Genomic DNA, 13,853 nt, shown 5'->3' on the forward strand with positions numbered 1-13,853 from the left:
CATTGTATGCAGATTGTGTATTTCCCCAAATGGAAATAATGTACAACTGTTCGAAAATTAATCATTTTCAATCATTTGGGTTAAAGGAGAGTGTAAAATCCAGTCCTGATTCATCACTCAAGGAGAAACATTGATGGGCTGACTTTCGCCTAGCTTGTATTTTATATGATATATGTGTGTGTGTGTAAATATGTATACACACCATAGTTGAAACCAACCTTTCCATGTCTCATATATTTTAGTGGGATGTGACCTTGAAAAGATTTAGGTGTTGACTCAAAGTTATGGTTTTTTGTTTGTTTGTTTGTTGTTTTTTGGGACAGGGTCTCACTATACAGCTCTGGCTGTCCTGGAACAATGTGAACCAGGCTGGCCTTAAACTCAAGAGATCTGCCTACCTCTACCTCTGAAGTGCTAGGCTTAAAGGCAAGAGCCACTGCACCCAGTAATTCCTTAAATGCATGAAGCTAGAGGATTAAGGTTTGTAGTTCAAAAGTCGTGAACTTGTGCTAATCCACCAAATTGTAAAAACTGTCATTGAGGTAGGATCTTACTTCTAGTCTTGGCTGGCTTTGAACTCACAAATCTGCCTACCTTTCCTTGTTGAGATTAATAGTGTGTACCACCATGTTTGACTTAAAATGAAGCTTTAGTTTGTCTTTATTCAGGTTGTAATTACAATGGGCTGATATTTTTATATGGTTAGTAACTTAACAAAAATAAGACCAGGGTATTATTCTCTCCTCTTCCATTCTTGTAGATAGGAAGTTATGAACTTGGGCCCAAGTAAAGTACACTGATCCAGAAGAAGGTGCCACAGAAAGTCCCCATCTCCCAACTTTGATGTTGTATGAAGGATCCAAAAAGTCCAATTGTGTAGAATACAGTAAAAAATGAGTCTGTAAGGAAGAAGGGAACTAAACCTTAACTATGTTGTATCTGAACTTGTGTTAACAATGGGTACAAGTGCATTCTTTTTTTTCTTTCTTTTTTTTTTTTTGGTTTTTCGAGACAGGGTTTCTCTGTAGCTTTGGAGCCTGTCCTGGAACTAGCTCTTGTAGACCAGGCTGGTCTCGAACTCACAGAGATCCGCCTGCCTCTGCCTCCCGAGTGCTGGGATTAAAGGCGTGCGCCACCGCCGCCCGGCAAGTGCATTCTTTAATAAGGAACTGAGTTATGGAGGACTTTATCCCCTCAAAAGATGTGCAAAACTCGACAAAAAATATGAATAAATATATGGATTCCCAGTTGGGAGATAAGCAGAACTTTTCTACTGATATTGACAAGAAAATAAAGCCAGGGCCTGGGTTACAGGGGTTGGTGTCTCAATATTCCCAACTAGGATTAGAATTTAGTGTATCGAGTTGTTAGACTCTCTGCTTATTTCATGAATCAGCAGCTGCCATGAACTCACTTTGCTAATGCGAATCCCTCTGTGATGTTACAGTCTTAGGGGAGATTAGGTCCAAATAGCTCTGCATAACTGTAGTGATATATATGTATTTTGATAAATAAAGCTTGCCTGAAGTTCAGAGAGTAAAACAGCCCCACTGGTCAGCCTTACAGACAAGGCAGTGGTGACATACTAGTTGCCGTAGAAACTGGGTGGTAGTGGTGCATGTCTTGAATTCCAGCCCTAGAGAGGAATATAACACAGGAGGAGACAGCTCTCACAATCTCATTCTGAGGATTCTGGGAGGCAGGATCACCATTTTGGACTGAGGTAGATGTAAGACTCAGTGGCTGGCTGTTTTGCTTTTCTGACCTTCAGGTTGAACCCCAATTTCTGTCTCTAGGGTTTTATCAGTTGTGCTTCATTTGGCACTCAACATGGGGCTCGAACCCACGGTCCTGAGATTAAAAGTCTTATGCTCTACCATCTCCCTTCCACTTAGAGTCAAAGCAAAGCAGTTAGCTAAGAACCCGGGACAAGCTATCACCAGGCATCTTGAACTGTGAGAAGTAAATTTGTTGTTTATAAGCTACCCAGAGCATGGTAATTTGTTATAGCAGCCCAACAGACTACGCTTATATAGACTTAAGTTTACTTCAGGGAGAACTGAGCAAAAATGATCATATCCTGACTACAAGAAGACAAAAATAAGCAGAACTGTCAAGAGATATTTATTACTAAAAATAAAAGCAACTGAGGTTTCATCCCAGGGTACACTGTCAGCACAGGAACAGCCTCGGTGAAATGTGTTAATATCATCTCTGCTTCTCAATTGCTACCTCCTTCCACATAGAATAAGCTTAAGTTAAAAACTCCATGATGATGAAAGGAAGCGGGCTCTGCCCTCTTCAGTCTGAAGACTGCATCGGGCTACACTGTGATGGAGACTTGAGATGCTGCAGGTCAGTGTCCACCAAGGGCTCATGTGTCAGGAACTCTGGCTGGTAAGATGACACAAAGGCTTCATGCTGAAGCTCAGGCAGGTCCAGGGATCCTGAAAAAAAAAAAAAAAAAAAAAAAAAACAAAAAAAAAAAAAACAATTCCTTAATCGCACCATTGCCTGGGAATCTCAGGACTGTTTTGCTTGGATGCATATACAGCCTCTCAATTCCTTATACTTGTAAAATTCAACCCTGTTTTGCCTTTGGTTGGTAAATAGACAGACAGGTATTTCCTTTAACTGCGGAACAAAGATGAACAGATGTAGTGAACTGCCATACACACAAACCCTTATGACCCTAAAATCCCCGAGCCCCTGACCACTTCATAGGGCAGGGTCAGAAGCCACCATGGCCTTTGCCTTCACCTTAGTTTTATTCCCTGTGCAGCAAACCCTGCCAGTTTGCACTGAGTCTCACTTAAGTTACAGAATGAGACAGTGAAGTTTCTGGGTGAGCAACATGGGAGCCCCAGGCAGGCTTCCCGTCCCCCTTACTCTCCCTTTCTATGGCTGGCTCAATGAAGCATGCTACTTCCTGCACGCCAATGTGTGATGAGGATGCAGTAGTCTAATGATGGTCGGTGTTCAAACCAGAAAGGGAAAGTTAAGATACCTGGCAGAATGGTGTCCTCATGGTCATCATCAAAGGGCTGTGTCTGAAAGGCTTCAAGGCTCATAGCTGCATCATTCTCTGGCAGTTCCTGAGAGAGCTGCCCCTTCCTGGGTCTGCACGCATCAGATTTCACCCACTGGTAACTGTGGACCAAAGGGAGCCATCCTGGAGATCTGTTAGTCTACAATAACCCTTCCTACCAAATGGATCAAGCTTTTTTTTTTTTTTTCATCTGGTCTTCCCCCGCTACATATCTAAAAAGCATCAGCTAAGAAAAACCACCCAAGCAAACCTGAGCAGGCAAGCCTCTGGTGACAGGTGACAGTGCTCCACAGAACACAAAATGGCACAAACTGAGCAGCCTTAATTTGAGAATTCAAAATACTCCAACACACTTGGTGTAACCATGAAGACAATGGGAAATTCTACACCTCATGGGATGGTCACAATTAAAATGAAGGTGAACTAAAAATATATAAAACTGTCCAGGGTGTATGTGTAGTGTGTATAGCAAACAACTGGATTTCCTATTTAGATTTAGGTTTTGTCTCCAAGTTACCTCTTGTGCATATAAAGTCATCCCCCCGACCCCACCGCCCAAACTTGATCTGAAGACCAGGAATGCAGAGATCCACCTGTCTCTGCTTCCCAAGTATGGGAATTATAGGTGTGCACCATAGAAAGTCTTAAAAAAACCCAAAACTGAAGCAGTCTCCTCAAGCATTTTGGATACGGAGCACACTGGGTAACTGGCTCCTGCTCACCTGTCTAGATGGACAAATGGGTCAGCGTTGCGGCACACGGTAAAGGTGCAAGCGCAAGCACACCTTTGACACAGCAATGCATACACGAACAAAGTAGTAACTTCCAGTTTAGGACACTGGTCAGTGGGCAGCTGAGCGCCTACCAGTGGAACAGTTTTGGCTCCCACTTACTTGGCACAGTTCTGAGCTTCCGGACAACTCTGGATCAGGTTGTGGATGATTGGGTGGGAAAACCCGAAGAACTCAGCACCACATGAGAGTAGGTTAGGCATCAGTTTCCCCCTACGCAGAAGAGAGAGCTTTAACTTGAGGGCTTAGGAGGAGATGCAGACAGGCTTAAGAATGGAACAGCAGTATGAGCAGACACCACACTTCGGCTTTCCTAACATCCTCTGAGGCCAGCAGCTGAAGAGTCTAAGGATACAGCTTAGGTATCTATAAAGCCAGAGACTTCCAGGCACTGAGAAAGAAAAAGTCTCAACTATACCAATGGTGAACCTTTTTGTGAGTCCTCTAGCTGGTGGCCAACTTACGTTGCAACACTGATGGCCCTGACCAGTTCTTCATAACAAGCATCTGCAGAAGAGCCGACGATGGTGTTCTGGGGGTCATCTTCAGGAACAATCTCAAACTGAGAATGACAGGAACAACTAGGTCAATTTACAAGGGGAGAGAGGTAGAGTTGTATGACTCCTTTCAACAGCCCCAGTCTCTAGAGCTGCTGCCCAACATGCCAGGAGACTGGCACAAAAGCATCTTACAATGTTGTTAAAAATTCAATCCCAAGTAAACAGAGAAAATCCTGTGACTTCTGATTCTCTGTATCTTGTTTGACTTTCGGTCGGCACTGAACTTGCTCCATACCTTTCTATCCACTTACAGCCCCAAGTCCAAATAAAACTAGTATTTTACAGAAATGAACACGTTGTTCTATGTCATGCTCTATTTGTCTGGGAAATACAAGAGTACCTAAAAATATTCTGGGCCAAAGGATACTTTACCAATTTTCACTGTGTATTTGTTTTTCTTTATCTTTGCCAATACTGGATATTATCAAACTAAAGTCACCTAATGTTGGAAGAAAAATTGAAGCCAAATTTTTATTATAGATCACTCATATTATACTAAAAATAGAATCTTGTTTGATTAGTGACCTAAGAGCAGTAATTTTTTTTTTTTTTTAGCATTTTGTCTCCCAGAGGAAATGAAGAATCATGTGATTTTCATTAAAATTCTACTGAGACTCTGATTGGATATGCGCTGTACTTATAGATGTTGAAAATGTGGTACAGCACACAATGGTAACTTTCCCTATTAGCATACTTTCTGTGGAGGAGGCTGTTTGGCTGAAATTATGTCAAACACCAGCTCCACCAACCAGAGCTGTGACAGAGATGAGTTTCCCACAGTTAGGCAGGCTCAGGTTCCAACTCAAGGATCCTTACCATGCCTCCAGCTCAGTGCTCTTGATTAGCAGCTGTATCAGAGAGGAAACCAAGGAATTCTGACACTGCTGTTTTTGCCTGAGGGTCCTTGTATCTTAGCTGAGGCAACAATTTATCAAATGATCTCTGTTTGAATTTGTACTTAACCTAAACCAATTCGTTCTAACTTCAAATAGTAACAGTACGTGTGGTAAAATTACTATGGTTTAAGGAAAAGATATCATCTAGTGAATTTAAAACATATTTGTATCCCACATCAAACACCCAGAAGTAGAGCTGTGACAGAGCTAGCCAGACTTTCTGCATCTTGGTATTGTACAAATGGCGACTATAGTATCTTACAGTCTGTCAGAATAAGTAAATAGTCAAAAAGCCAAGGATAAAGGAAGTTCTCAAAACAGAAAGAAGTAACAACAGAGGAAAATAATCATGTGGAGGGGTACCTGGGGTTGCACACCACCATCCTTGATCTGACAGGTGTATAGACACTTCTGGTCTGGGTACTTCATGCTGGCAAACACTCGAGTACTGCAGTAGCCCACAGGGTAGATGGCACTCTCATCATGGAAGCCAGGTCGGTTGGTGATGATCTATAAAAGATTCCCCAATCCTGAGTTCAGGTCACTTAAGGCTGTAGAGGCCCAGTTTACTATGGTGGCCTTTAGAGCCACTGTGGGGCTGCAAAGAGTGACAAATCCAACAGAAGTGATGGCTGTGAGCAGGCGAAACTGACCTGGTTTCATAGGGATGAGAGATTTTCTGGGGTTGGTATGGATCAGCAAAGGGCTGCTGCCAGTGGGAACAGGGAAGGCTCAACCCCACTCCCATGGTTCTGATTATCTGTCTATATGCTGGTCTCACTCACCTCCCCTAGGCTATACACTGTTAGACCCCCTAGTCCGATGGGGAACACAGGCCGTCCTGAGGGATCCAGGGCAATGGGCCGAACCAGCTTGCGAGCACCTCCCTCCATTTTCTTTTTCTTGGATGTTTTCTTCAGAACTGAAACGCAAATCTGGGGTCACCCACTTTAGGTCCCTTCCATTGCCAAGGGGAGGGGAAATTTACATATGAATGGTAAAGGCAGAAAGCAAATCTTGGCTTATACAGATGCTTTTTATGATGGCATTTTATACCTTAAGCCCATCATAAGTTGAAAATACTGTAAGTTAAGACATATAATATACTTAAATTAACAAGTACCATGGCAACAGAGTACACTGTGGAGTATTAAGTGTTTCCGCAAGTATGTGTCTGTCTAGGAGCTGTAGCTGATGCTATTAGCTAATATCAGAATATCACACTGCATATCACTATCTTAACATCAAAAGTCAAAGTCCAATTTTTACCGTATGCATACTGCTTTCATAAAATTGTCAAGTTGAGAAATCACTAAGTTGAATCACCAGCTGTAACTGAGATATCATCTGCATTCACTAAATAGCCATATGGACCCGTCCCCCCAAAGCCCAAGTATCTAACAGCCTATAACAATAACCAATTCTAACATAAGCACTGTGCTGCTAAAAATCTTACATGTTTAAAGTACTCTTCAACTGTGCTACCAGGAATTCCTGAATTCCTGACAGCAGTGTGCTCAAAAGGCCACCTTGCCCATTTCCTTGCCTTTAGGGAAGAGCAATGAATGCAGTCCAGGGAGCAGGGGCACAAGATGAGGGGCAGAGGCCTCTGGCTGCTTATCCCTGTCTAACAGGTCTAACAAGGATCTCTCCAAAGTAGCTTCTATAGGACACGTTTCTCGGGGACTTTAAGGAACTTTATAAAACACATGTGGCCCTGTGTCTACCAGTTGGTCTACGAGGTCTTAGTTATCAGTGTAGTCACTGAGACAATGGATACACTGTCTTCTTAAAATACCTTCCAGTTTGTTGTTCTCTTTGCCCTTTTCTTTTTTCTCCTTCTTGGCTTTCTTCCCAAATGGTTCCTCGGCCCCAGTGCTGGGCCCAGTTCCCTGGATAGTTCCCACAGAGCTGGCCACACCATAAGCCAGGGGCAAAGTGGAGCTGTGGGAAGGAACTGCAGCCTGGGGTTCCCCTTCAGTTAGAGCCTGAAGCTGGAGGAGCTTCTTCAGCAAGTATCTGAGGTTGAGAGGAATGGGAGGAGAGGCGTGACGTTCTGTCTTTCTTTTTCTTTTCTTTCTCAATTCATCATTTTACTTAAGTATTGGGAAGTACAGAATTATATACAATGATTATCACACTCAAACAATAAGGTTCTTATTGGAACCTGGAGACAATGAAGCCCCAGAGGATAATCAATACTCAAGAAATTGAGATAATGGCTAGAGTTTCTCTTGCACCAGCAGGGCTCTTCTACCTTTAGGGTGGAAGGCCTGAGGTGTCTGAGGGTGTTCACAGGAGGTAGAGGTGTCCACACACCCACTGTGCTTTGCATAGGGAAGTACAGACTGAATATTTGTAGAATGAGTATTATGTATTTTATCCCTTGGTTTTCCTAACTGGGAAGTGATAATTACATGTAGAAGAAGGCTCTGTCAGAAAGATGGGAGGAAGAATTCTCTTGCCATCAGAGCCCAACAAAGCTTGGGTAGAAACACCACAGGTTTGGAGTTTCTTTGTATTGCTTCAAGTGGTTGTGCTATGTGCAAGAATCCACTGGAGAAAAAAACATCTCCATATCAATCACTAATAAAAATAACAACAACAAAATGAAGCTAGTTTACCTTCTTTCTTCTTTTGCCTTAAGAAATTTTTCCTCAAGACGAGCAATTTCATCACAAATAGCAGCATTTTCCTTTAAGAAAAAAATGGGCTGTAATCACATCAAATGAATTTAAAAATGAAGCCATTTTCAGGGAACAAGATCTATATCTCAAACAAACAAAAACCCCTCTGTGCTTCAGGATAAAAGGGAAATGCTATTCTACTCTGCACACAAGCTATTAGTACATCTTCACAGGACTGGGAGGTGGCTGAGCAGGGAAAGGCACCTTCCATGCAAGCACAACTTGATTTGATCCCCAGAACCCATAGTGGAAGGAGAGAAATGACTCCTGACAATTGTCTGCTAACCTCTACATGCGTTTGGTAGCACACACACATCAATAATAAAACGAAATTAATCTGTAGGTAAAGTGTTTGGGTTCTACTTCAGGAAGAGGAATTACATAATTTCTTATCCAGTGAGCGGACACCTTCCGATGAATAGGGGCATTCTTAATGTGATGTCAGAACAGTATGGTACACCAGGATTGTCATATATTGGGCCAGTCAAGGTATGTGGCTACTCCAGTTAGTGTAGCCTTTGGAGAGAAAATGATACACTACCTAGACTCAGAATTACACCACTACAGAAGTCTAAGTATCAGCTATGCTCATCAGCCTTGACCTTTACAATCTAAAAGAAATTAAATACTGTGTATAAATTCCTTATCACCATTCTTTACTGATGATTCAGTCTATCTTAAAACCAGTTCTGAAGGAAACGCCCATTAGTGCTTTACAGGTGGAACTTTGTTCAGTGTTTAAAACATCCTCTGGCTTCACAAGATTTTCATATACTTAAAGAACCATCATCTTTAAAATAAATTGTAAGCATTAGGCAGCTCTGACAGGAAGTGATGAAAGGGAACAGTAAGTAAGGTGTTGCGATCTTCATTTACTTTTCTTAATTTTTTTCAAAACACATACAAATATTAATGTTTTAGGGATAACATTTAATGTTCAAGCTTTCCCTGATGCATCTAAAAGGCCTATATTTAACTGAAATTTTGTAGAAACAAGAGTTAAACTACTGATTCAGATGTGTGAGAACATTTGGAACGTAGGCCTATTTCCAAGAGCCGAGCTGACTCAGGTTAAGCCAGGATAGTCTGAGTATTAGACATATCAGACCCTAGTAAGTCTTGAGGGCAAAACAATTCATTCACTAAATCTGAAATCCCTACAATTAAGGCAGGAAGTGCAGATACACCTCGAAAACAGGGCCATAGTGTGCGACCTTACATGACGACTTAAATTTCCCCAGCATCAGGAAGAGGGGAGGCAGAAACACCTGAAAGACTCATCAAAGGCAGCTACAACTCAAAGATTCAGGGCCTATTTAAGCAAGGTGTCAGTCACGGGTTGGGGCGGGCTTAGGAATTAGGCTGTGTAGTGTAAATCATAAACTGTAATCAGGATATTCGAGTTGGAGTCCGGGCAAACCATCTCTCTGAGCTTCAGTGTTCTCGCATTAAAAGACACTTAATACTGAGCTCATCTAGAAAATTGAAACGTAGCAAAAAGGTAATGATTTACAGTTTACTGGCGGGACACTTTGCAGTCTTCATTTACAGAGGAGTAGACAGTCGGACTAGAGAAATGACAGTTTATCCAAGGACAGGTGATGAAACTAACGCTGGCCTGACACTGTTTCTCTAGGCGACGAACAGGTGGGCAGAACAGTCCCAGGGAGAGAGCGGCTGAACCCAGACTCACAAACACCGTAGCCTTGGCAGCTTTGCGCAGCCGCAGGTACTTCAACCGGTACTTCTCGTTCTGGCTCTTCTTCGGGAGCTTTTTCATCCTGGCCTTGTTGGACAGCGGGGTGCGCGGCTCGGAAGCCAGGCCACCCAGCAGGCTCATGATCCGGCCCCAGCTGGGGGGCTTGGGGCTGCGGGGGGCATCGAGGGGAGGTGACACCAGCAGGTACTCCCCGGCACTTCCGCGTCAGGGTCCCAAGGAAGCCCCGCCGGAAGTTACGCAAGACTGTGGCCACGTGTAACTTCCGGGCTTGGGAGCTGCGGGTGGTCCGGGTCTGGGCTGACTTGGAGGAGGGGTGTGGCTCAGGGCTGCGGGGGAGAAGCTGAGGTTGGAAGGGACCGGTCCTAACCGGGTGTTATTGTGGCTTTGGGAGGAGGACTACAGATTAAAAACAAAAACTTGCGGACTCTCCCGTTCTCTCTGCGCTCAGACGGGTGCGAGTCAACGTCTGCGTTTTCCAGTTGCTCTGAGCAGACCTTCCTGGGTTTTAGGAGACTTGAGTATTAGTGCTGGAACTCAGCTTCCCATTCTACTTACACAAGTGTTGTGAACTTTGGGGATAGGGGAAAAAAAAAAGATCTCGATTGTTCCAAAGCTTGCGGTCTAGTTAGCAAACAGTTTTAATAAAATGTTAGCACAAAGTCGGCGGTCAGTGGTTTTTGAATGAAACCAAGAGTATTTCTGTTCACATACACCGTATTATTATTATTTTTAATAGTTAAGTTTAATGTTTATAACTAAGGCCAGCGGACAAATCTTTAAGTACAAGATTGTCCCAGACTGGACAGCAGGTTGCCATTCTTTTAGCAGCGTCACAAACCAGTTGACTGAGCCTCTTGTTCACTTTTTTTTTTCCCTCTGAAAACAATATAAGTAATGAGATGGGTGGAATTTCCAAAGTAGTGTCCTGATACAGAAGGGAATTGCTATTAAATTCTCAAAATCTAGACATTTAAGGTTGTACATGAAAACTCAGAAAGATTTAATTTACAAGTTCTCTGGTTACTAAAGAAAAATCTAATACTAATAAAAACAACAGAGTAAAGTAAGTGACCCAGGTACTTCATCTCTGAAAGCTGTAAAACAGTTGCAGTATTGACAAAATGGATTTATTATTGTTGTTTGTATTTTAAGACAGGGTCTCTCTTTGTGGCTCTGTAGACCAGGTGGGCCTTGAATTTACAGAGATCCGCCTGCCTCTGCTTCCTGAGTGCTGAGATTATTGCCACCCTTGGACAAAATGGATTTTACACAAAGAAAAAGCTTGTAGATATTCTCCTGTGACTGCCCGTGTTATAAATGACTTTTGATCGACCCGAGTGTGTCTAATGATGCAACATTGCCTTCACAAATGTACCCATGGCAGTTCTGTAGATTTAGCTTTGGAAGTTGTCAGAATTATGAAAGCCTACAAAATACACTGTCTTAGGAAATATGTACTGGAATCTTATCTTGGAACCTGAAAACAGTCATGGTAATTGAAATTCACTTTATTCTTGTTAAAAATGTTATTTTTAGCTGTCTATTTTTTTTTTTTTGTCTAGCTGTGTTTTGTTCTCATAGACTTTGAGATTTGTCTGACTTTATTTGTACATTGTTTGACTTTTTGGGTCAGTTCTTGTGACACACATCTCTGTGGCCAAGGCCTTTTGATATTGGACTATGTAAATGAGTTTGTGAGTTCCAAACCATGTGTTGCTACTGACTAACTTGTTCTTTCACTCATTTGTGCCGATTAGTGTCTACTATGACACACAACTGTTAGAAAACTTAATTGATATAATATAATAGTATGAAAGTTTATTTCTGCAGTAGATTTTGCTAGGTATGGCAATATCCATCTAGGGAAAGAGGAAGAAAATAGGAAGAATTCTTGAAAGAGACTCTCCTGGGCACCCTAAAATAGAAGCAGTTGTTGGCACAGTGAATGGCAGAGAAGGGCACCCTGGAGGGGAGATTGCATGTCCAAATACTCAGTGTTGTGAGAAGCATGGGTGCTACATGCTTCTCACATGTAAATTACAGTGAAAGCTATGTGTAGTTGCTAATGGGGTTGGCTTCTAGCTTCCAGTCTACAGAAGGAAAGAATTCAGTCTAGAGTAGAGACAGAATTTAAACAGGAGTTTATTTAGCCTGCAAAGCAAGCCCTTCAGAGAGAGACAGAAGTGTGCTGTCTGGGGGTGTGTGTATGTGGACAGTAGTCCAGAAAGTTCTGTGTTGTGGATTTTAATGAAGTTAGAAGTGAGTAACATCTTCGTGAAGTAAGATGACATGTTCTTCTTCTCAAAGCATGATGATCATATTTCCATTTTATGGTATTTCTTCCCATGATCCTCTCTAGAAATATTCAGGGGCTAAACGGCTGGGGACGAAGGTGAAAGAGGAAGGGAGGGAAAAGGAGGAGGAGGTGTGGTGGTATTATCAGAACTAGAATGTAAATGTTATTATAATGAGCTGAGAGATCTTTTGAGGACGGAGATACTTTACTAGGGTATGTGTACATCAAAGTGCCCTGATGTTTTGGTTTTTGCTATAGCAGGAACTACTTATTCGTAGCTTCAAGGATTTCTAACTACAAAGACACATTCTGTTGTCAGGAGACACAACTACCAAAACGCAGCTGTAGTTTGTTTGTTTGTTTTGGTTCCCTCGTATCTAATTTCTATTTGAGGTTTTCAAAGTGCAATGACTAATCTCATGTCTGTCTGTTAGTTAAGAAGGCTATGTCATTCTATAGTACAGTCCAGTCATTCTATTAATTTTAAAATTGAAAGCTGGGGATAGAATTTTAAAGTAGTTTGGTTAAGTTGTACAAACAAAAACAGGGCTTGGGCTGCTTCCTAGGGCTGCTTGCTCCTGGCTCCACCGCTCATGTCCATCCATCTTTTTATCTAATGGGGAAGCAAGAGGAGAGAAAGACTCAAGTAGTGGGCAGCGTGTACAGTACCAAAGGCTTCTATACTCACTGAGCAGTTGGGCTTTCATTAATTGCACAAGACTTTTATTAGTGCCATCGGTGAGCTCTTGGCTTGCTTTAGGTAAATTTACATGAGTTTGTCAGAAGTAACATGACTTTTCTACTTACCTATATGAAGAGGGATCTAAATGGCTTGTTTAAAAATTCTCTCAAGAAATACATAACATACAGCTAAAAATTTTCATTAAGAGGCACCATGGTATTGTGGGTAAAGCACAGCCTGTGGAATCAGAGCAAAGCTTTGGTAATTAGATGCAAGGATGGAGTAGTGAAACGGAGAACATGGATCAACGTGACGTTCATGTTTAACATTTGTTTGTTTGTTTATTTATTTGCTTGTGGAGATCAGAAGCTAACTTGCAGGAGTCAATTTTCTCTTTCTATCATTTGGGTCCCAGGATTGAACTCAGGTCGTCAGGCTTGACAGCGAGCCCCTTAACCTACTGTCCTTCAGTTGTGGGCTGTAGGTGAAGACGTGGAATCTCTTGAACTATTAAGACTTGTGAAAATGTTTATAGTCCATAATTTGAGCCCTTGTGGAAAAGAGGCCAGTTTATATAATTAAAAGTGTATTTGTCCCCTAAAGATTCCATTCATTGTCTTTGCTTCTGTCCTTATATCCCATGAGCAGACTGCAAGTTAAAGTCATTTCTTGTCTTCCTTTGCAGGCAATGGAGGGTTTGACAAGGCTGAAGGTGTCTTCAGAGCAAGATGGACAGGCAAATCACAGTGTTTCCAGGGGTTTCATATCCTTACTAATCTCTTACCAAACTGCTCTACCTGCTCCTTGGGGTGAGGCAAGCAGGACTTCTAGAGTGAGTGGATATTGTGAGAAGTTTTCTCCATAAATGGCCTTTAGAATCTTTGTGTTCAAAGTCCAGACTTCAATTTATCCATTCAGTGTCACTGTCCTCAGAACTCTCTAGACCTAATCTTTCTATTCTTTCATTCTTCATTTCTAGGCTTCACATTGAATATTTATGCATTGATTCTATCTTCTTATAAATACAGGGTATTCAGCTGATCTAACCTTGGCAATTTTGAGTGGATATAATATCATCATCTTTATTATCTTTTGGTCCTTTACTTTGTCTAGCTTGTGAAGAAGGAGAGTAACTTTATACAAAACTTATCTCTCCATGGTTCCTTTCCTAA

The 13,853-nt window shown here is 42.0% G+C and overlaps 1 protein-coding gene across 1 annotated transcript; it reads right to left on the minus strand.

Annotated features, from left to right (window-relative positions):
- Positions 1-2,107: 2,107 nt before the first annotated feature.
- Tbrg1 (transforming growth factor beta regulator 1) lies at positions 2,108-9,943 on the minus strand. The gene is made up of 9 exons (XM_038323836.2): positions 9,677-9,943; positions 7,921-7,991; positions 7,095-7,315; positions 6,082-6,218; positions 5,660-5,806; positions 4,305-4,402; positions 3,943-4,053; positions 3,008-3,150; positions 2,108-2,447 (listed from the first exon to the last, which is right to left on the minus strand). Exons 1-9 carry the CDS (start codon positions 9,821-9,823, stop codon positions 2,302-2,304), a joined length of 1,221 nt encoding a protein of 406 aa, XP_038179764.1. The 5' UTR covers positions 9,824-9,943; the 3' UTR covers positions 2,108-2,301.
- Positions 9,944-13,853: the final 3,910 nt, after the last annotated feature.

The sequence above is a fragment of the Arvicola amphibius genome, chromosome 3 (genome assembly GCF_903992535.2).
Source record: "Arvicola amphibius chromosome 3, mArvAmp1.2, whole genome shotgun sequence".
NCBI classification, from domain to species: domain Eukaryota; kingdom Metazoa; phylum Chordata; class Mammalia; order Rodentia; family Cricetidae; genus Arvicola; species Arvicola amphibius.

Excerpts from the sequence above, each read along its gene's own strand:
- Tbrg1 (XM_038323836.2), bottom strand. The coding sequence starts at position 9,823 with ATGAGCCTGCTGGGTGGCCTGGCTTCCGAGCCGCGCACCCCGCTGTCC. Across the intron at positions 4,403-5,659 it reads ATGGTGGTGTGCAACCCCAG|TTTGAGATTGTTCCTGAAGA; the intron begins GTACCCCTCCAC and ends TGTCATTCTCAG. Across the intron at positions 2,448-3,007 it reads TGAGGACACCATTCTGCCAG|GATCCCTGGACCTGCCTGAG; the intron begins GTATCTTAACTT and ends TTTTTTTTTCAG.